The sequence below is a fragment of the Macaca mulatta genome, chromosome 1 (genome assembly GCF_049350105.2).
Source record: "Macaca mulatta isolate MMU2019108-1 chromosome 1, T2T-MMU8v2.0, whole genome shotgun sequence".
NCBI lineage: Eukaryota > Metazoa > Chordata > Mammalia > Primates > Cercopithecidae > Macaca > Macaca mulatta.
In genome coordinates this window covers 129,036,359-129,059,975 of record NC_133406.1, presented here as the reverse complement: position 1 = coordinate 129,059,975, position 23,617 = coordinate 129,036,359, and the positions used below count along the sequence as shown (strand labels likewise).

At 35.1% G+C, this 23,617-nt stretch overlaps 1 protein-coding gene across 10 annotated transcripts in view; it reads left to right on the top strand.

Moving 5' to 3' along the window:
* The window catches only part of CEPT1 (choline/ethanolamine phosphotransferase 1), a 46,181-nt gene that overhangs the window by 17,355 nt on the left and 5,209 nt on the right, over nucleotides 1–23,617 (top strand). For 5 of the 10 annotated variants that reach the window (XM_015148072.3, XM_015148086.3, XM_015148062.3 and 2 more), the window contains exons 3-5: nucleotides 3,074–3,221; nucleotides 4,856–4,997; nucleotides 18,300–18,384. In XM_015148072.3, the coding sequence (XP_015003558.1) occupies nucleotides 3,074–3,221; nucleotides 4,856–4,997; nucleotides 18,300–18,384 (375 nt within the window). Of the gene's footprint in view, nucleotides 1–3,073; nucleotides 3,222–4,855; nucleotides 4,998–10,506; nucleotides 10,592–18,299; nucleotides 18,385–23,617 lie in introns of all 10 variants that reach the window. The other 5 variants (XM_077951406.1, XM_077951404.1, XM_077951402.1 and 2 more) reach the window with 1 other exon arrangement.

Sequence of the window (23,617 nt, the reverse complement as noted above, 5' to 3'; positions counted from 1 at the left end):
CATTATTATGTTGTTTAATTGAAATCTTTCTACGTTTTTGATGTGGGCATTTATTTTGCTTTATCCTTTCCTCTTAGTACTTCTTTTGCTGTGTCTCTTAGGTTTTGGTATTTTGTGCTTCGGTTTTTATTTTTTTCGAAAAATTTTTTACTTCTTAATTTCTTCATAGAGTCATTGGTCATTCAGGAGCATGTTGGTTAATTTTCATGTATTTCTACAGTTTGCAAAGTTCCTCTTGTTTTTGATTTCTAGTTTTATTCCATTGTAGTCTCAAAAGACACTTGAAATGACCCCAACACAAAGATTTAAAAATTTGTTGAGACTTATTTTGTGGCCTCACACATGGTTTGTCCTGGAGAATATTTCATGTGCTGATGAGAAGAATGTGTATTCTGCAGCTGTGGAATGAACTGTTCTGTAAATGTCTGTTAGGTTCATTTGGTCTATAGTGCAGTGTAAGTTCAATGTTACTTTGTTGGTCTTCTGTTTAAGTCAGGGGTGTCTAATCTTTTGGCTTCCCTGAACCACACTGGAGGAAGAATTATCTTGGGCCACACATAAAACACTGACAATAGCTGATGAGTGGGAAAAAAAAAAAAATCTTACAGTGTTTTAAGAAACTTTACAGATTTATGTTGGGCTGCATTCAAAGCTCTCCTTGGCTGCGTGCAGCCCACGTGCCACAACTTGGACAAACTTAGTTTAGATGATCTGTCCAGTGCTGAAAGTGGGGTAACATTTAATGGTTTTTATGATGCATCCTCGCAGAACAAGAAAAAAATTACTCTTGTACTAGCATGTGGATATATTTGTGTGTATGTAAAATCTTCATTTCTGTTTCAAAAGTTTAGTAAAACCGTATGTTTCTTGGAATTTTTTACCTGAGTTGACTCACATAACATCTCTGCAAGATTTTATAAGTTGGTTAATTGCTACATTATGATAAGATTATTTGTTTATGTCAGTTCTTTCCCATACACTTATCAGGGCATAATGAGTTCTGACTGATGCGTTGAGTTCCTTCATTCATTCAATATCTCCCCCAGGGTCTTACGGCAACTGGGATCATATTTATTCCTGAATTAGAAGGCTTGCTTCTTAAAATACCTCTGAGAAGTATAAAATAATGTGAACAAGGAAGAAGTATATAAATATTAGTGTATCATTGTGCAGATTCACAGGAAGAAAGGAAAATCCAAAGTCAAGAAAACTTTTTATGTCTGTGATTGTTATTTTACTATTTCCTAGGATTGTGTATATACTAGTTATCTTTGTTCCTGAGCAACACTTTGCCCCATTAAAATCTTAAGCTTGGACCCCAGCAAGCCCCTAGATTTCTTGTCCCCTAAAGCAGAGGTATTCAGCAGAATTTTCTGATGATGGGCATGTTCTATGTCTGAGGTCCAGTATAGTAGCCATAGCCACGTATGGCTATTGAGCATTCAGAATGTACCTTGTGTAACTGAGGAACTGAATTTTTAATTTTCTTTAATATTAATTAATTTCAAATAGTCACAGATGACTGATGGTTGCTGTACAAGGTAGTGCAGCTCTAGAGAGTTACTGGATTCCTTTAGGAGCAAGAAACAGTAGATCCAAAGTCCGGAAGACAGAGTTCTTAGTCATAAAGGATTAATTACTTAGTTCAATGTGCTTGCATGTAAAGTATGGTTCCATAACCACATTTATTGCTTTCGGGGTTTATAACGCTGGCTTAGTGGAGGTATGTACTAGGTCCTTTGGATAATCTCAGTGTCTTAACAGAACTCAAAAAAGGTTTGTGAAAAGATTCTTACATTTTAAAAACTGATCTCTGTCAGAGAGATCTAAATAGATCGCTATCAGAAACTCCTTTGCAGTACAGAATATACTGAATGTTATTTGCATCTCTGAGTGTTTAATATTCATAGTGTAACTTGGTAACAAATACACAGTAAAATACCTTGTGATTATAAAAAATATTTTATAGCCTGGGAAGGGGAAAGTAATGAAAAGTGATACCGTATACTCTTCTATATTCTTAAGGATAAAACAAATAGGACCTCTTCTTTTTGAATATACAACATTTAAATTCAATACCAAGCCGGGTGCAGTGGCTCACAGCCTGTAATCCCAAAACTTTGGGAGGCTGAGGCAGGTGGATCACTTGAGGTCAGGAGTTCGAGATCAGCCTGGCCAACGTGGCAAAACCCCGTCTCTACTAAAAAAAATAATGAAATAAAAAATTAGCTGGGCCTCGTGGCACATGCCTATAATCCAGCTACTAGGGAGGGTGAGGCAGGAGAATCTCTTGAACCCAGGAGGCGGAGGTTGTAATAAGCCAAGACTGCACCGCTACACTCCAGCCTGGGTGACAGAGCAAGACTCCATCTCTAATTAATTAATTAATTAATTCAATACCAGCAGTTCAATTTCTGTTTGGGAAAAAAGAAGCTATTCCTTGAAAATGTGACTGTGGATTTGAAAAATAGTATTCTGAGCACTCTATGCACTGGATATCATGCACTAGTGTTATTTTATGGCCCATTGAAAGAGAGATGTTTAAAAATGTTACAAACTCAAATTTGGAAAATGGCAGCACATTATGTCCCCCTCTTGAATATTCACAGGATGTATTAGCAATATTAAGGACTGGAGGAAGTCCTGTAGTAAAGAAATCTGTTGAACATTGTTTAGTGTTTAACCCAGTGTGTTTCCCATATGAGCTTAGCATGGCATTTTTCATGTAATACCTGCAAACATTTTGAAGAGTACAGTTTTGGAAAAAATTCAGTAATTGACCCTTCTAATCTAAACATTGAGAAGAATCTTATGGAAGACACCTAGTCCAATCTCTTATGGGATTTCTGTAATCTTCCTGGTAAGTTGTTATCTAGCATCTGCTTGAACACCTCTAAATGCAGGAAATTTAATTATTTTACAATTCTGATTGTTTCAGTGAGTTCTTCATTATGTAGCACTTGGATCTTCTCTCCCATAGCTTCCAACTAGCTTTCCAATCTGCAGGTAAAAATATTATTAGTCAAACATGGTAACTGTGTGTCTGAATATTCTTGCCTTTCTTATTTCACAGGCACCTCTGTGGGCATATATTGCTTGTGCCTGTGGCCTTTTCATTTACCAGTCTTTGGATGCTATTGATGGGAAACAGGCAAGAAGAACCAATAGTAGTTCTCCTCTGGGAGAACTTTTTGATCATGGTTGTGATTCACTATCAACAGGTATTGTTGATTTTTTTAATGTTGTTGATTATTAACAATGATTAAACCAATGCAATAAGCAGTGTTAGAATATATGTTTAGTCATGAAAATAAGTAATTTTGTATTAAATTTTAGTATTTCTCAAAAGACTATGAACCTAGTTAATATTTTATCATTATTGGTAGTGTTAGGAAATTTAGAAATTAAGTTAATTTCTGTGTGTTATTTTTAGCCCCAAATATTGTTTTGGCATCTTTTGTTTTTAAAAGCTTGGGGCATAATTGTCATCATCAAAACTATTATGAACTAAATGAGAGTACGGTGCTGGGAGACTAGTTAGGTAATTTGTGGTCTTCGTGTATTTAAGTGAATGTTATATATACATTCAGAATTATGTTAATAGACTTGGATTGTAACTATGTCATGAGAAGCTTAAAGACTATGACAAATTAGGAGTATCGTTAATATTTCATTGTGTACTGGAAATTTGCTAAGAGAGTACATTTTAGGTGCTTTTACCACAGGAGAAAAAAGATAACTATGGGACATGATGGATAAGTTAATTTGCTTAACTATAGTAATTATTTGTATATATGGCATGTTTTACACCTCATATACAATTTTTAAAAGAAATACTAAAGTGCTAGCAATAACTGAGTTACTCTATTTGGATTATAAGTGATATCTCTTTATTTGCACTGTTTTGCAAGTTTTTTAAATAATAGTTTATTATGTTTTTAGAGGGGAAAAAGATACTTAGAAACTAAATGACAGTTTTTCAACTAGTCTTTCTGACAGGAACTCATCCCTCCCCTCTTTTATTTTTATTTTATTTAGTTCCTCAATTATTTTCTTGTTTGGCATGGCACTTAAAATATTTAAAAAGAAACAAACAAAAACCCCCTATAGTTTTAACTCCTGAATCCAGATTTGCAGGTATAGGTGCATGTCAAAATCATTGCTTCATTGTATCCCAACAGCAGCTTATTTAGTAGAAGAGGAGAAGCAACTAAGCTCATATAATTTTTTAAGAATCAAATCAAGAAATACTCAAAACTTCTGTTGAATAAATGGTAGTTGGCTGTCTTGAAAGGTAACAACTAGCTGACTGCAGGATGGCAGGCTTCCTATTATTTATTTTAAATTGCAGTCATTTTTGCGTTGTAGTTTGAGTTCTAGAGTTTTATAGGAAGTTTTATAGGAAGACATACATAGGTATGTCACCCATAACAATATCTGTTTTTAAAAAAAAGACAGTTATCAATCTGAAGCAAGTAAGTAGGTCCATCTGGGGAATATATAGCCCCTTTGTTTTTCTTTCTTTTTGACTGTCTACATTGTAATGTTTTGCTGATCGTTAGTACTGGTGTCTCTCAGTCAGGAAAGTGCCCGAAGAAATGCTGAAGTATTTTAGTTGCCTTCAAGAACTTTGCCTCCACTAAGTGATTTGGTTTAAAAAAAAAAAAAAAAAGAAAGATTGAAATTATGGGGTAGAGATTATGTAACAGATTATAGCCTACTTTTCTGTTACAATAGATTACTGAGAGAAGATAGTGCGTTTACAACATATGTTTTTGTCTCATCTAAAATCATTTCCAGCTCAGTTGTTTGCTATTCATATTATTTGGTTTTCATTGTGATCTTTCTTCTGCAGTTTTTGTGGTTCTTGGAACTTGTATTGCAGTGCAGCTGGGGACAAACCCTGATTGGATGTTTTTTTGTTGTTTTGCTGGGACATTTATGTTCTATTGTGCACACTGGCAAACATATGTTTCTGGAACATTGCGATTTGGAATGTAAGTAATATTTAATGGTAATTTTTGTTTTCTCTTTCACGTATGGAGAATGTTGCCTTATAAGTATTTGAGTATTAGAAATTGATCAAATCACTAAGTTAGTTTAATAAATTTAAAAAATTTTTAAGCTTCATTATTATAGCTATTTCCTAATAGTCTCTGCATATGCCCCTCTTTTATACTTTTTTAAAAGGAGATATCAGAACCTCCCAGCCAGTATTTTAAAAGCAATACAAAAAGCAGTAGCCCCTCATCGTTGTCTTTCCCACAGAAAAATTCACTTTTTTCCCCACCATTATTTACCTAAATTCCATTTTTATTTTGACATATAAAAATGCATTTCCAGGAGAAAGAAGATGGTTTCTGAGAGCAGTGCCCTAATCCAATCTTAATTTTTAGTGTTTCTGCTATTTTCAAAAATGGCAGAATTTATAATATCTGGATTTCACATAGTTTGTGTTTCGTTGGTTATTATGTCACAGTTCACTTTCAATACCTATTTTGAAAGCTTATTTATCAGTCAACCCTAATGCATTCTCTTTCCCTTTCGAATAATACAGCATCAACCATATGGTGTGGGAACTGAAGGAAGGAAAGAAAATTAACCACGGAAGTAGGAGAAGAGTAAATAGTGTTTTTAGTAGTGATTTGATATCACAGCTTTCTGTCTTCCAGTCTTTGAATTTCCCTCATGATGTTATCCTGTGATGAAGTGTGTATTTAGAGAACTGTAAACAGCTCCATATGGTTGGATGATAAGATGCCTGCCTGTAGGGGAGTGGCAGGAGATAAGGCTGGAGAAGATCCAGAAAATCAAGGTCCTTCTGTGCTCTGCCGAGAAATATGAGCTTTTATCCTGAATCTGCAGGGAACTTTTGCAGGACCTAAAGCAGGGAAATGACAAAAGTGCCTTTTAGAAAGATCAGTCTGGCAGTAAGGCAGAGGGTAAATTGTAGTAGGCTGTGACAGAAGCAAGGAGACCCGTTAGAGGAAGCATCAGCGCATAATTAATGAGAATGATGAAGCATGCACGAACACAATGGCAGTGCTATTGCAGAGCAAGGAATAAATTGGAGAGAGACTTAAGAGGTAGAAACTATAGGACACAATATATATTTGGATGCAGGGAATGAATGAGAGGGCAGAGACTGAAATGACTCCTAGTTCCCTTCCTTGGGTGGCTGGATGAAAGTAGAGAAAGGCACTATAGGAAGAGGAACCTATTTAAAGAGAACAGTCTACCCAGAAACATATGTGAGGGATTTTAGACATCCAAATAAAATGAGAACAGGAGAAAACTTAGAGAGCAAGCTTAGAAAGAAGCCCATGAAATTTATTGAACAGCCAGAGTAGTAGGAGGCGTACTGGAATGTAAAGCCAGAAGGATGCATTTCACAAAAGAACATTGCTAAATGCTGCCAAGACTCAAAATGAGGACAGAAAAGTGTACATTGAATTTGGCAGTGTGAGCTATTCATAGTAATTTCTGTGTGATGTTGGAGTAGAAGCCAGACCATAGGGGATAAGAAGTGAATGGAACAAATAAGTAGACTACTATTTATTACACATTATATAAGGTTACTTATAAAATGTGTGACTGTGATGTGAAGGAGAGAAGCATTGGTTAGAGCAGAGGATATGGGCTCAAAGGAAGGAGGGTCTTGTATTTTTATGAGAAAATTTTGAGCATTCAGAAGAAATCTGCTAGAGAAGAGATTGAAGATAATGAATAAAAAGAGAGGGAATGATTTATAGAACAGTAGCCAAAGATTTAGGACCAAAGGAATTCTAGGGTAAAAGGCAGAGGCATTAAATAGGAGGAAACTCTGCCACTGACACTAGAATGCTTGCAAGGCTGGGGTGGGGGTGTGGGGGCAGGGAAACACTAGATAGTTTGAATTTAATATATGAGCTTAAATATTAGTATTACAAGTGATTAGGTTTAATTTGGGAAATTGTATCCAATTTTCAGAAATTCTACATTGGCATTAAAGCAGCACCAAATTTGTTTTTTAAGTTAAAAGCAGGCTATAACATTCATAGAAATGTGCTATGGCCAGGCACAGTGGCTCATGCCTTTAATTCCAGCATTCTGGGAGCCCGAGGAAAGAGGATCACTTGAGCCCAGGATTTCAAGACCAGCCTGAGCAGTATAGACCTGGTCTCTACAAAAAATTTTTTTAAAAATCAGCCAAGCATGGTGGCGCTTGCCTGTGGGAGGATCACTTGTGCCCTGGAAGCAGAGGTTGCAGTGAGCTGAGATTACACCACTGCACTCTATCCAGCCTGGGCAACAGAGCAAGAGGCAACAGAGCAAGAACCTGTCTCAAAAAAAAAAAAAAAAAAAGAAAGAAATATAGGCTAAGTGCTCTACATTAGGGAGCCATTTATCAAAATAACAATGTAATGGAGGCATATAGAATAGAGATGTACATATAGATACATAGAATCTATAGAATACATGTAGATATCCCTAAAGACTTATCAAAGTTTGTATGCATAGAGGAGAAAGTCAAAATTTATTTTGCTTAATAAGGAGGGAACAAGGTCAGCTCTGGAATGTAGTTTGAGTAAAGAAATTTTTTAAAATCCCTTGCATGTTCTTACTCTTTTCTAGAGAAAAGTAAAAGCAACTTTAAGTACCTTAGGAATCTTATTTTTAAACGTGTTTATTTATTTGAATTGTTTTATTTTGATGTTTACATAAGTGAAAGGAATAATGAGAATTTCTTTTTTATTTATAATTTTGGTTGTTATACTTTTAATAACTTCATAAAATAGAATGTTTACCAGATAAGAATTTTTTGTTCCTTAGCCTCTTTAATATTACCGTTTTTAATTGTTATTAAGTTTGCTTATAGTATCTTGAACAAAAATAGTCACGGGATTGTAATTCATCTGTGACTAAATAATTCTCATTAAAGTCTAGCATTTTGAGAAAGCAAATGTGCTTTGGATACATCTTCCCTGAAATTATGAGCTATGTCTTCCAACAGTTTGCTCTGATCACAGCTAAAAGCTGCCTTGCACAGAGAATATTAGTGCCTATCATGTCTATTCAGACTCCTGTTCTCACAGTGCCCTTGGATTGAACAAGTAGAGATCTTACAGAGATGACTAGCCTGGATATGAAAGACTGGGGAGGAAAATGGGGTTAGAGGCTAGAATTTCATGGGAGGATTGGGTTGTAGAAGATAAATATGAATTGAAGCTCATTTATCAACATTTGCAAAATACTCTTTAAGTTATTTATGGATTATACTGAGTGAGAGAGTTCACATTTTCTCCCTTAAGGCCTAAACTATCTATATTAGGATTTTGGGGTTTTTTTTTTGTTTTGCTTTGTTTTGTTTTTGAGATGGAGTCTTACTGTGTTGCCCAGGCTGGAGTGTAGTGGCACAACCTCAGCTCACTGCAACCTCCGCCTCCGGGTTCAAGCAATTCTCCTGCCTCAGCCTCCTGAGTAGCTGGGACTACAGGTGCGTGCCATCACCACACCCAGCTAATTTTTTGTATTTTTAGTGGAGACGGGGTTTCACTGTGTTAGCCAGGACGGTCTCGATCTCCTTACCTCGTGATTCGCCCACCTCGGCCTCCCAAAGTGCTGGGATTAGGTGTGAGCCACGTGCCTGGCCTATATTAGGTATCTTTAAGTATATAACTTGTAGACATATATAGAGAATCATTTCTATAAATTAAATGCTTAGAAATCCTAATCAATCTTTAATAAAACTATACTTACATAAAACATCGGTCTTAAAAAAAAATCTGTGCCATAAAGGCAGAACTCATTTAAATTATTTCAGGAGCAAAATACTCTTCAATTATTTTTTCCAAGACAAAAAAATAATAATTTGAACTTGGGCCAATATATGTTGGCTCAAATGTTAATCTCTGTTATCTTTTTTATGTATCAGCTTGGGCAAGGCTCGTAACTTTCATGGGCCTCATTTCCTAATTTGTAAAATAAGCTTTAGATTAGATGATCTATAAGGTTCTTTCTGTTTATAAAGTCTGTGAGGCTACTAATTCTACACAGATATTATTACAAGTGTACTTATTTATAATTACAGTAGGCAGAGTATTGATTTTTGCTTTTATTACATTTTTCAGCTCATGCTTCTAAAGTTTCACATTTACATTAGCTAAAAACCCTGTCACCAAATGTTTATTTCTATGTAAGTAAGTAGCTTCCCATTCTTTCTTTTCTATAGTTAAATGAAAAAAAGTTAATAGGCTATGTATTCCACTGGGTTGTCTGACAAATTGAGTTCATCTTTTTGTCCAGGTAATTTTTAAAGAATAATTATTTGAAGACCTCTTGATAATAAAGAACTGTTATTTGTTAATGTATAATCCACTTTGTATGGATTCAGAATTGGGAAACTTTCTAATCCCTGCATAGAATCTATTTATCTTTAAATGTCTAATACTTAACATATGAATTATTAAATACCAGAGATTTTCCTTCCAGTTTCCAATTTCCCTGTGTAGCTTTTTTCCAGCAATGATTTGTTCATTTGGGCCTCAGCTCTGTTCATTTAATTTTATCAGTTGCCGTAGATGATGTCCTAAAACAACCATTTGTATTAATGTAAAACTAGATTGCAGTCTGGCCTCTCAGATCACCAGGTAAAATCATGGACATCTATCTATCTCACTAGCATTCCTCGGTTCTTAATTTTTATTTAAGTAGTTTTTATTTGAAGCTTAGTCTATACTGCTTTTTTGTGTGTTATTATCTGTGTTTCCAAACTTTTTAAGTGATTGAACTGGATGTTTTACCTATTTTTATCACTAGTAAACTAATCCAATGTAGTAGAGTATTATAATGCTGGTATGGAATTAGGGAAGAAAAAGAGGAAAAAGGAAAACTTCTGGACTAGAGATTATCAGGAAGTAGGATAAGGAGATGGCCAATTTGATTTTTGCTCTAACCATGTCCATATAGAAGTTACTCTTGATGAGATTCTTTCCCACTTACTCTTTCCACATATATGCTAGTTTTTTTTTTTTGAGATGGCAGAGGTAGGAGTGTGGTGAGGCTTGGGACAAGGAAGGAACATAAGACGGATTAGTGGTTTTTCAAAATGTACATTGGGACTTCTAAGAAGAATTCCTATCTACAGGGAAGTCTTGATCAGTTCTGGTGCTAAAAGGATTTATGTCGTAGTGTAATTATTTGGCAAGTAATTCACCACTCCTAGGTAATTAGAGTTGATACTGTGTTTTTAGTATTAGTGTTTCCAGCTGCCTACTTAAAAGTCAATTTTTCGGTATATTACAGTTTTAATTTTTTTAACTTTTCTTCTATCTTGATTTGGATAAGAACTATGTATATTTGTATAAGGATAGTATAGTACTGTATAAATTGTATCATTCCATCTTTAGGTGTCTTTGTAAGAAGAATGCTACTTTTTAAATCTGTTTTTGTTACCTGTGTTAGTAGGGCTCTTTAGCAAAAGTTCCGAGTAAAGTTATTTTGAAATGTTTGTTTCCTTATGTATAGATTCGATGTTACAGAGTCCCAGATCATAATTATAATATGCCAGCTTCTCACAGGAACCCTGGGGCCTTGGTTCTGGAACTTCACGGTAACTGCTAGAATATTCATGCTATCTGATGTACAATGGTGTGAACTCAATAAAGACAGCACCTTTGTCATGCACAGAATAATTAAAACATGAAAAATCAAAAGTCTTCCTGTTGGTATGTCACAAACAGGTTGTTAGAAAACATAATTTTAATATATAATATTAGGGCAATAAAAATCCACCCTATTAAATAAAATTTTTTAAAAGTAGTATTTCTGGTGATTTGATGCTAAAGCCAATTCTCCCATTTGCCTATTGTGCCTAAAATTTTTATTCTATGTACTGTTTTTTAAAACAAATACCTTTCCACCAGTAAATAGAATTTTTTTTATATTTCTATTTTGAAAACAGAATAAAGCAAGCAGAGTTTTTCTTAGGTAAGGAAGTTGAGATGATCTTATATTAATGTAGGAAAGATTCTGCTTGTTCTGTTAACTTCTTTAGCATATACTTTAAGCAGTCTAATACTAGTTCTTCTGCTTGTGTTTGCAGCAGTCTTGGTGTTGTATAATATTTATGCTGGAAGCTATTCTGATTTCTGTTTGTTTTGCTTAATGTTTTTCACTCTTAGTTGTGCTTTTGAAACTAAATATCCTTAGCTTTTCATGTTACTATAGTCATTCTTTGAATACTTTCCTTTTTTGTTTTTTTTTTCTTTTCAGTAAATACATATGTCTCTAGTGTACTGCTAAAAGTAATATATCTTTTTCCTCTTTTTTTTTTTTTTTAATCGAGATAGAGTCTCATTCTGTCACCCAGGCAGGAGTGCAGTGGCACAGTCATAGCTCACTGCAGCCTTGAAACTCCTGGACTGAAGTGCTCCTCCCACCTCACCTTTCTGCACCATCACACCTGGCTAATTTTTAAATTTTTTTTTGTAGAGACAGGTCTTGCTGTGTTGCCTAGGATGGTCTTGAACTTCTGGCCTCAAGCATTCCTCCCACCTCAGCCTTCCAAAGCACTGGAACTATAGTCATGAGCTACAGCATTCACCCTTCTTTCTCTTCTTATAACTGCAATTTTGACCTTATGACTTTTAAAAACATTGTTAGGAAATGTATTCCTAGTGAGATAGTCCAGAATCATTCACACTTTAGCATAAGAAAAAATAGGGCTTAGATTCAATTTATTTGGCAGTTCAGAGAATGTCAGAGAACTGTTCATATGAAAACCTGACAGATAATTATATCAATGCAAGGGTTCATTAGGTTTCCTACATTAGGTCTCCTGCCCTGAAAAAAAAAGAATTGTAAAAATTTTAATATTGCTTCAATAATACAGAAATAGTGAATTCCTTGTTGGCCGAGTTCTTTCTTTCTTTCTTTCTTTTTTTTGAGGGGGGCGGATTTCTCACTCTGTCGCCCAGGCTGGAGTGCAGTGGCGCTCTCTCAGCTCACTGCAAGCTCCACCTCCCGGGTTCACGCCATTCTCCTGCGTCAGCCTCCTGAGTAGCTGGGACTACAGGTGCCCGCCACCACGTCTGGCCAATTTTTTGTATTTTTAGTAGAGACGGAGTTTCACTGTGTTACCCAGGATGGTCTCGATCTAACCTCATGATCCGCCTGCCTGGCTGAGTTCTTTCTGAAAAGTGTATTTCAGTGTTGTAAATCCAGTTATTCAGTGGCAGTAATGTTGGCTTTGAGGACAAATTCATGGTGAGGGATATTCTGCATCTTTTTTCAAAATAACCTTGGAATGTGGAGAATACAGTTGTGCCTCCGTATCTGTGGGAAATTGGTTCTAAGATCTCATGCAAATACCAGAATCCAGGGATGCCCAAGTTCCTGATATAAGATGATGTAGTGTTTGCATAGAACCTATACACATCCTCCTGTATACTTTAAGTCATTCTACGTTACTTATACCTCACACAATGTAAATGCCAAGTAAATAGTTGTTATACTGTAAAGTTTAGGGAATAATGACAAGGAAAAAAGTCTGCACGTGTTCAGTACAGATACAGCTTTTAATATTTTTGATCTGTGGTTGGTGTAATTCATTGATGCAGAACCCACAGATAGAGAGGGCCGACTGTACTAAGAAGTATATCATTAGTCTCCCTTTACCCTTACACTGTCTTCTGGTACTTTCTCCAAAGACCTGTAGCTTTATGCTCATTGCAGTTGTCTAGATTTATAGGTTTATAATTTTTGATAGCCCTTTTTTTATTATTGTTGATTATACTTAGCAAAGGTCTTTTCCACCAATGTTCTTAATGAAATTAACAGTCAAAATATTGACTGTATCTACTTTCACCTTGTCTCTGATAACAAAGTACCCTATATTTATAGAGCCCTTTCTGTTAAAATGTTTCTAGAAACTAATGCATTTTAACATCATAAAAAAAGTTTTCAAAATATTTTGTTTTCTCCGTATATACTGTTTTTTACCAGTTGCTAACTTGCAGAGATTTTCTTTTGCTTTTAATACTTACTGCTTAAACTGATTTGATAATTAAAATGAGACTGTCAAATATACTCTTTTTTTATGAAGTTTGGAAAAAACCTTCAGAAAGAATTGTCCTTAATAATTTGTTTCTAAATGAATTTGATTTATTAGCATGTAAACTATATATAAGCTATTTCCTGTTGTATTCTAGCATTTTTGGTAAAATTGTATTAGAATACGAAGAGTTTTAGCACTGCATGGGAACAACGTTCCGGTTTCTCTTCAAGGTTATTTTCACTGTAACCTTGGAAAAGTCACTTGACCTTTCTAAATTTTCTCATCTACAAAATGGTGATATTTCCTACCTCCTAGGGTGGTTGTCAAGATTAAAAGGGTTAAGAATGTAATGTGCTTACTGTAGTGCTAAGCATATAATAAGTCTTCATTATTGTTACATTAGGACCTTTAGCTGACTCCTAATGGTTGGCAAATTTTTTATTGTGCCAGTTAGAGAGGAGGAATAAGCTCATGATCCCTTTATTTAACTCAGAGATTGTGAGAGGATTCTCCTTTCAGGTCTTATTGTTTTCAAAGGCGATAAAGATAGGCTGCCCCTTAAATTTGAGACCTATACTCTATTTCTTTTTATGTTAGAGGACTTGTTCTATTCTAGCCTTTGGCTATATTTTTCTCTTCTTACTCAGAGTTATTCAATGGGCTTTTTCTTTTTAGTCTTCTCAGAAAGTCTGAAGATCCATGTAGTCATTCATGTGGTAGGTAATGTGTTTTTAATAATTAAGCTTATTTCAAAAATAGACTTGTCTTGCTGTCTGTTTTCCAAATTTATAACACTTGAATTAAAAATACTCCAAGTTACCACTCAGCTGTATGGTTAATATTATTTAACATTAAGATTACCATGTCCAGTTTGTCCCTTATCAAGGATAGAAAGTAAAATATTCAAAATCAGTATATTTAATTTCTAGGTAATCTTTATTTCAGTCCACCAACAGATCACCCCACCCGTGGTATTTCTGGTAGAATCTATAATGAATGTCATGCTCTGGTTATCCATAAGTTACCTAGAGCTTCAGATCCATTTACAGATAATTATAAATCTGGAGTTAATAGCTATCTAATCCTTGAGTAAGAATCTAGACTTCTTCAAATAGATGATTTTTTTAAACAAAATGCTTCTCTTTAACAATAGCTCACAGGTCAAATTGTACAAATTGGGGATTCTTTGACATTGTGAATTTATCCCTAATGCATATTCTATGTTAACCAAACTAATACAAACAATTGTGTTGCCAAACTACAACACAATTATATTTACTATGTATAGTTTAACAAAAATACTTATGTTTACAAAATAACTGCAGGTGTATCTTTGAAATGCATATGTCACATGTAGAAGAACAATGGATTGTCTGTTTCTGATTTTAGAGGGGAAAGACATTAAAAATTTGTGGGAAAGATGATTAATGTGCTTAGCTTTCATAGAATGCCATTTAAATCCCTTCACATCCCTCAATTAAAACTGAATTCTGGAATTCAAACCAGATGCATTTGTCAGGTAACACTGATAAACAAATGGAAACTTTCAAAATAGAAATTTTTCTCATAGTTAGCTAACTTACTTTGGAGTTGTTCTACCCCCCTTTTAAAAGCTATTTTGCACTTCTGATGTAGTAACTACCTTGATCAGAGAGTTTTCTAAGCTTTTTGTAGTGATGAAGACCTCCTGAGATCATCACTCCAACTAAAGAGATGCTCTGTTCCCTTGTTGAGAAGTTTATTCATATTCATTTAGTACACTTTATTCTCTGTTAATCAGTAGACCATTAGAGTGTTGTAAGGAATGATTGGCCTAAAGTTTATTATGGGCGTTGAAGGTTATTTTGACCTCAGACTGTCACATTTATAGCTTCCCCATCAGATGAATGGTTTGCTTCTTTTTATTTATTTTTGTGACAGCCATCAAAACAGTGTTTGTTTCTGGCTTGTCATAGTAATTTAAGTGTGTCCTGATGAGAATATTCATTATGGGTTATCCCCAGTAATTGGGAGAATTCTTTGTTGTCTTTTGACAACCTATATTAAAATAAAGTAGAAATAGGAAATTATTATTTATTTATTTATTTTTAAGACAGAGTTTTGCTCTTGTTGCCCAGGCTGGAGTGCAATGGCACAATCTCAGCTCACCACAACATCCGCCTGCCTGGTTTAAGCAATTCTTCCGCCTTAGCCTCCTGAGTAGTTAGAATTACAGGCATGTGCCACCACACCTGACTAATTTTGTATTTTTAGTAGAGACAGGGTTTCTTCATGTTAGTCAGGCTGGTTTCAAACTCCCTACCTCAGGTGATCTGCCTGCCTTGGCCTCCCAAAGTGCTGGGATTACAGGTGTGAGCCACCACATGAAGCCAGGAAATTATTTTAAAGCAGCACTAGTCAAGATGTTCATGTACCTTCATAGATATAGAAAATTGTGGTTAGTATCATTTAATTTTCTCCCTCTACAACTTTAGGCTGTAGAAATCTAATGCGACACATAAGTAATTTGTTTTCCCATATAAAACGTTTTGTTAAAAAAATCACTGGTGTTTGGATGCTCTTTGACCACATATCCCATGTGTCTTGAAGGGTTTTTTGGTTTTGTTTTTCATTGTTTTTTTCTTGGTGTGGTACTAGTGGTCAGTTTCTTTGTTTTGGTTTTGAGGAACAGTCCCAACACTTGAGAATATTACCACTGATGATTCTCCACTGATGATAGGCAGTTCTCATGATTCAGAGAATAATAATAATAATAATAATAATAATAATAATAATAATAATAAAAAGGAAGTGATTACAGACATGCCAAATTCCTGCCCTTATATAATATTCTGTCCTCTAAATAACTGTGTATTTCCTGTATGGCCAAAAAGATTAAAATGAGCCTCTTTCTAGTATGTGTTACAGTAAATTGAGCCCATACTGAGACTTCTTAGCGGAAAGGTGGAAGAATGAATTGTCATATAACTAGCTGTCTTCTAAACAGAATCATAAACTCTTGTTTATCATTTCTACCACCTGTCCCTCTTAGCTTGCTTTAGTTCCCATCCCTGGGAATGACTTTGCACTGCATGCACCCTTTTTCATTGACAGTCAAGATTAGAACCACACTTCCAGGAGTTATGATAGGCAGTTCTCATGATTCAGAGCAGAAGATTCTCATCCTGGAGTTCAGAATAGTCTTCTAAATCAGATAAACAAATAAGAAAAAATATTCTTAACTAACTACCAACTGGTAAGTAAGTTTTCCTGGCCCTCTCTCCATAATAGTAAGACATTATTCATCTAAATAAAATGTTAGTATTAGAATGGTTAAGAAAATTCTGTCTTTGAAAGTTTCAAATGACTATTCTATAAAACTTGCCCTGAGAATCCCAATTTGAGACTTTGTAAAGATCTTTTATGTTTCCTATTCTCTTTTATATTAATCCATGGTACAAAGATTAATTGCATGAGGTTCCCTCCATTTTTATTTTGTAATTCTATACTTCTGGCCCTTCCCCTTCCAAAAGGCTACTTCATATATCCAGCAAAATGTTCTAAGATGTCTACCCTCCTCCACCCAAGACAGAATCGATCATCTTTGACACCTACCTGCTTAGTCTCCTGAATCTGCTACTGAGTGTAATTCCCCTTATTGGCAACACCAGTCACCAGGTCAGCTCTACAGATTCTTTTTAGCCTAATTCAGTCCATTTTTTTTTCAATGTGTATATCAAGATAACTACATCACTGTATGTATGCAGCTAAATAAGCTTCTGTTTAAAAAACATTCCTGGGCAAACAAAGACCCATTTTTTTTAGTTGCAAGACGTTAGTTTCAACCCAGTTATTTATCACAGCATGACAGCTTATGTATCTTAAACTCACATTACAGATTACCTGCTTTATATATTTTTAGAAATGGAGGCTCTGTTCTGTTCTGGGAATTGAATCCCTTTGCTGTTGTTATCTACTTTCAGACTAATTACTTATAATAGATAAATTATTCACTTTGTTGAAAAACTAGCATTATAAGAAGGTATACAGTGAAAAGTCTCCTCATTCTTATCTCCCAGCTCCCCAGTTTCTATACCGTACTCCCCAACAGGTAGCCACTATTCTTAGTTTGTAATATATCTTTCAAGAAATTTGTTATGCAATTACTGGCAAAGATAAAAGTAGAATACTATCTCTTTTTTACACAAAAAATAGCCTATACACATTCTGCAACTTATTTTCACTTACTATATCTTTGCTACTTTTTATATCAGTATATAGAGAGCTGCCCTACTCCTTAAAAGCTGCAAAATATTCTATGTTATGGAAGTACCATAATTTTTATAACTACTCCCTTTGAGGGAATTTTTTTAAATTATGCTATTGTAAATTTATAATTCCATAGTGAATAACCTTGTATAAACATCATTTTGTGCAAGCATATCTGTAGGGTAAGTTCTCAAAATTAGAAGGCATTTGAATCCAGTAATCTAAGAATGATAATCTCAAAATTGTAGAAAGTGCTAGTTTACAGGAGGAAAGGAAAAACAGCGTATGTTTTGCTTCTCAGTCTTTTTGCCCATATTCTTTTTTTCACACTTTCAGGCTTCTAATTTCTGCTGCCCTGTTGTGCATGAGGTTTGTCTCTTCTTGACTGTAAAATTATTTTCAGCAACCCCAAAGCTAATTCTTGGCTGCTTTCAGTATCTTCTTTGCAGAAGTCTTAGAGTAGTTAACCTAGTAAGAATAAGAATTTGAGAACTGGAGGAGATTTTTGTTTTCACACCTATACAATGGCAGACATTAAATGAATATATCTAAAGAACAGTAAGTGTTACAAAGTCTCAGTGAGTTAAAGCGCACCATTTATTTCATCTGATACTACAAAGCACTTATTTCAAGATTTCATATTTTATAGCAGTGCAATGTAATCCTCTGCTTGATACTCAAAATTTAATACCTCCTCAATTTTTTTTTGTTTTTTTTTGTTTTGGTGGGAAAGGTTAACCTATGGTTTCAGCCCAACTTCAATGAGTCAGAAATTTCCTTTGCAAAGGAGGGGTTTTTATTGCTCTTTGAAATTCATCAAATTAAATTAAAAGGCTTCGGATTTTATATGATTTTTGCTCATAACAAATTTTTGATGCCTCCTTTTCCCCTTTCCTCAATATTTGAGATTTTTTTTTCTATTGTGCATGATAGAGGAATGCTGCTAAGCTTGCACGTAATTAACTTGAAATTGTTGTGAGTAATTCTGCTCTTTTGGCTTTTTGTACCTAATCAGAATTGATGTGACTGAAGTGCAAATCTTCATAATAATCATGCATTTGCTGGCAGTGATTGGAGGACCACCTTTTTGGCAGTCTATGGTAACTTTTTTCACATTGTGTGTCCCATTTAATGCATGTTGTCTTTTGCTTGTGTTTTGTAATATGGGATAATCCAGTTAAAGGGTAATGTGTGAAATTCTTTTATTTTTTCTGAAAATGAAAAGTCATAGCGAACAGTAGAACACAACTTCCTCTTTAGAGGATGGTGAATTTTACTACTTGGAGTTATGTGGAATGTTAGGACTATTCCAGGGCTGTTATTTTTGAAGGCCATTGAGAATCTGAATTAGTATTGTCATCCCATTTTACAGATGAGGAAACAGCAGACACTATTAACAAGTTAACCAGTGACAAGATTAAATTAGACCTTTTATTCTCTTTCTTAACTACATGAGTCTACCAGTTTCTCTGTCATATACTTAAAGCTGAATAACAAATTTGAGATTGTAAGTTAACTCTAGCTCCAAAACAGGATAAATGCCTGTTGAATGAAATCAGTGTCATGGGATTGTTTGAATGAGCTTGGACCTTGATTTCCAGGTCTACCTGAAATATAGTCACTCCTACAAACAGATTCTGTTCCACAAACCTCTGAGGTAGGGAGTAAAATATGGGGGCCAAGAACACAAGCTCTGGAACCAGACTCTGTGCATTTGACCCAGGCTGCACGGCCTACTGTGTGAACTTAACCTGTTGTGTAACTGTCTCTGGCCTAGTTTCCTCTGTAAAATGAGGTCAGTAGTACCTATCTCATAAAGTTATTTTATGCATTAAAAGAGTTAATATATTGTTTAAAGCACTTAGAATAGTGCCTATCAAATTAATAAGCACTCAATAAAAGTTGTTGCTGCTCTTACAGTTTTAATGTATTCTTTCAGATTTGGGTTGTCATAGTTGGTACTCCCCTGGTCATCAGTTAACTGCCGATTTCTACCATCACCCCTTCAGAATACAGTATTTATCATTCATTTGGTGAAAGCTTAACAAAGAAAAGATTTACTAGACCTAAATTAATGTAATTCTTAAAAATCAGATTAATTTTAAAGTATAAGGGAAATTTACTGAGCAACATTTTTCCCTTACCTAACTCACTTTATGATGGAAAATGAGGTACTTGAGGAAGTGTAATTGATACACTACCCGAAGTATTTATTGCCAGAACTGAATTGTTAAGTGTCTTTTGTTGGGAAGATGAGTCTGTGAAGGGGTAGGAGATGAAGGAATAAAAATAATCCACAGTCAACTGGAAAAATTGTGAAACTATTCAGTTATGTACATAATATCATTCATTTATATATCTTAGATTTCACTATAGAGACCCTATTGGCTTTTGAGACTAATGGATAGGAAATATGAATTTTATTACTTTTGCTCTTCAGTAGACTAGTTCTTTTTTTTTTTAATAACAATTTTGCCTTATAGGAAGGAAATAATAGTTTTTGTTTTCCTGAAACCAGATCATAAAGCCGAAAGCTTACCCCCACTCCTAAAGTTTTGACTATGTTATTATTTTTATAAGCCTTGTATACCAAAATTTTCCCCACAAAATTATTTGTAACATCTTGTACATAAAGTTTTAGCGTACCAATATCCAAAAAGTGGGATTTCTGGCTTGATTATTGGAAAACAAATCAGTGTTTGGTTTATACAGGTTAAGTATCCCTTGTCTATAATTCTTGGGACCAGCATTTCAGATTTCAGATGTTTTCAAATTTTACAGTCTTTGCACATACATAATGAGATATCTTGGTATCTTGAGATACCAAGTCCAAACATGACATTTATTTTCATATACATCTTATACACATTGCCCGAAAGTAATTTTATACAATATTTTTAATAATTTTGTGGATAAAACGAAGTGTGTGTACCGAACCATCAGAAAGCAAAAGTGTTACTATCTTAGCCACCCATGTGGATAATCTGTGGTTTGGCATCAGTGTTACTCCTGACTCTGAATTTACATACTACTGTTAAGCAATCATTTTCTAACACTTATTTACACATAGATATATTTAGCAAAACATAAGATGTATAAGTGAAAAGATAATGTGTTCAGGGTAGTGAAGCAGCACACTAGCATCACTAGAATACCTGTATGTTATCACTATTAACCAAAAATTATCTGCAGGCCTTTTTGACATTTTCAACAATATCTTTATACCACACAGCAGATAATAAGCAAAAAACAAAAACAAAATTAAAAAACAGTAATGCACTTAGTTCTTGGCCCCATGTCGGGCACTGGGGAGAGCCTGCTGTTGGAATGTCCAGCCTGCACAATGTCATTTTATTACCCTTTGTGGAGGTACTTATGTGACAGGATATGGGCCTTTACACAAAGATATATTGCAGCTATGAAGGGGACTGGGAGGGTCGTTTTTCCCTTGGAGATGCTGAATAAACTTTAGTGCACCTACATTTTGACCTCAACCTGTCACATAAGGTCAAGTGTGGAATTTTCCATTTGTGGCATCATGTTGGCACTCAAGGAGTTTTGGGATTTGTAGCATTTTAGATTTTGGATTTTCAGATTAGGGATGCTCAACCTGTGTGCCTAATCATTTTTTGTAAATATGGAAATGCATAAAACATTGTAAATGAAGTTGTCTGTGCACGTTATATACATATCCTTATTTCTTAGGTGATGCCTGGTAGTAAATTGCTTCAGTATACTTTTTACCTTTTTCCATTAGGAAAAATCTACACATGTACATAGTAGATATAATTTTTTCTTTTATAAAGATCAAATATTTTGTCGTCTTGTAATTAATATAACTATCCTTTTTAAATTACATATTTTATCTGAGGAACTCTCAGATTCACATCTGAAATGGAGTTCCCAGACCCAGTAAACTAGCAGTCTAACTAGCAGGATTCGTGAGATGAGGTTAGATTCGTTCGTGAGGTTAGACTAGCAGTCTAACTAGCAGGATTCGTGAGGTGAGGTTGCAACAGGAAAACAGATTCTCCCCGTACCCCTTCATCCTATTGTTAGCACTTTGGTCCTACTGTTAGCATCATTAAACTAAAAGGGTACAACCTGACTTCTCTGGTGATATATTTGGAGACTTAGTGAAATATTCTGTTTTTTCTTTTCTTTTTTTTTTTTGAGATGGAGTCTTGCTCTGTCGCCCAGGCTGGAGTGCAGTGGCCGGATCTCAGCTCACTGCAAGCTCCGCCTCCCGGGTTTACGCCATTCTCCTGCCTCAGCCTCCCGAGTAGCTGGGGCTACAGGCGCCCGCCATCTCACCAGGCTAGCTTTTGTATTTTTTTAGTAGAGACGGGGTTTCACCGGGTTAGCCAGGATGGTCTCGATCTCCTGACCTCGTGATCCACCCATCTCGGCCTCCCAAAGTGCTGGGATTACAGGTTCTTTTTTTAAACAACTCCCAATATAGATTCCCATAATTGACCTCAGATCACTATATTATTTTTTTCTTTTTACTTAGCATTATGGGTTCGTTACTGAATATGCTGTTTTGAATTGCATTATGCTAATACAGAAACAATTACTACATATTGAGCTCTCACTTATTTGCGTGCCAAATGGAGAAGAGATACTCACTTAGGGTTCAGGTGTGAAATTTACATCTCTTGTGAGATTGAGGCCATAAAATGGAAATTGCCTTCCAAATCCTCATTAAATTAGAAGGCTTTTACTGACACTTAGAAAGCAAGTTTATGGTCAGAACAAATAAAAACAGTGCAGATGTCTTCATAAGGCTGATTCCAGAAGATCAGCTGTTTTGTAAAGGTAAGTGATTTGCATCTATTACATATGGATTACCCATTCTTTGCCAATTTTTTTCCCCAAAGAGATGAGTTTTTACCATAGGTTATAGTTATTGTTGTTATTGTTGTTGATTTCCCTTTTTTTTCCCCCAAAGGAAATTGTCTTCATCCATAAAAGTCAGTGCTTGTTTTATACATTGCAAGAAACAAAAAGCATATTTTTTTGTTTTTTGCTTCCCCAAAAGACATTCCTTTTAGAATGCCTTGGAACTATCTTCTATCCTATCACTCTTTAAAAAAACAGAAAAGAATATATTCTTACTTTGGAAAAGACTTACATATAATCAACTCATGGTTACTTTTACTGATGCTTGAGTCTTGTAAATGTAGTAATTGATCAAATTGTATTAAGCCACAAGGGACTTTCTGGCATTCAGTTAAGGCAACTAGGTGAGTGTTACTATTGCAGATGAAGTTTCAGGATTCATTTGGTCAGACTGAAGACTTTCTATGTAGTATAAATTGATATCTCATTCTTGAACTACAAGACGTTAAAATGCCTTTACACTTAAATAATTCTGATAGGGTGATTTTCCTTTGTGGACACTGTAATTATGTTAACATTTGCTGTATTTTGATGGAATTCATTTACATTAAAATGATTTACAAACAGGCATTCCTACATTCTTTGAGGAAAGTGTCTAATCTCAAAATGATACTTTTTATTTCTGCTCTGGTGTACAAAGCCTATAAGGACATTTTATCATGCTTATAAGAAAACTAGTCTTACAAAAAACTAGCCGGGCGTGGTGGCGGGCGCCTGTAGTCTCAGCTACTTGGGAGGCTGAGGCGGGAGAATGGCGTGAACCCGGGAGGTGGAGCTTGCAGTGAGCCGAGATCACGCCACTGCACTCCAGCCTGGGAGACACAGCGAGACTCCGTCTCAAAAAAAAAAAAAAAAAAGAAAACTAGTCAAAGTTTACTAACTGATAGTAGTCTGCATTAATACAAACTATTGAACCAGAAAACATGACCTTTGTAATCTGGTAAAGATACTGATAATTTAAGATTTTCTTTTTCTATTTGTAACCTTTTTAAAAGTGAATTACATTACATTGTTATTATTTGGATGCATACCTTCATGGTATGAGTCTGAAGAGTTTTCACCTGGCTATAGGACAGACACCATGACCCAAAGGAATTCTTACTCTTCCCGACTCCTAAAGACTTGAAACTGCAAGCAGTCCTGACATAAAGATGTCTTTGGTATCGCTCTTTGGCTATTTCTAAAGAGTGGATGCACTTCGGCCACCTTTGATGAGTTCCAAGATGATGACAGAAAGAAAAAGGTTGGGAAATACAGAATGTGCCTGTCCTTTTTGACCTGAGGGAAAGACAGAATGTGCCACCCTCCTTGATCTTAAGTGTGGGGTGAGAATGGCAACACTTTGTGTTTTTTATAAGTAGTGCCAGTTTTTAAAGGATCACCTGCTGAGACTTGGGATTCCTTTGACTCACTTTTTCTTCACTTTGCCTC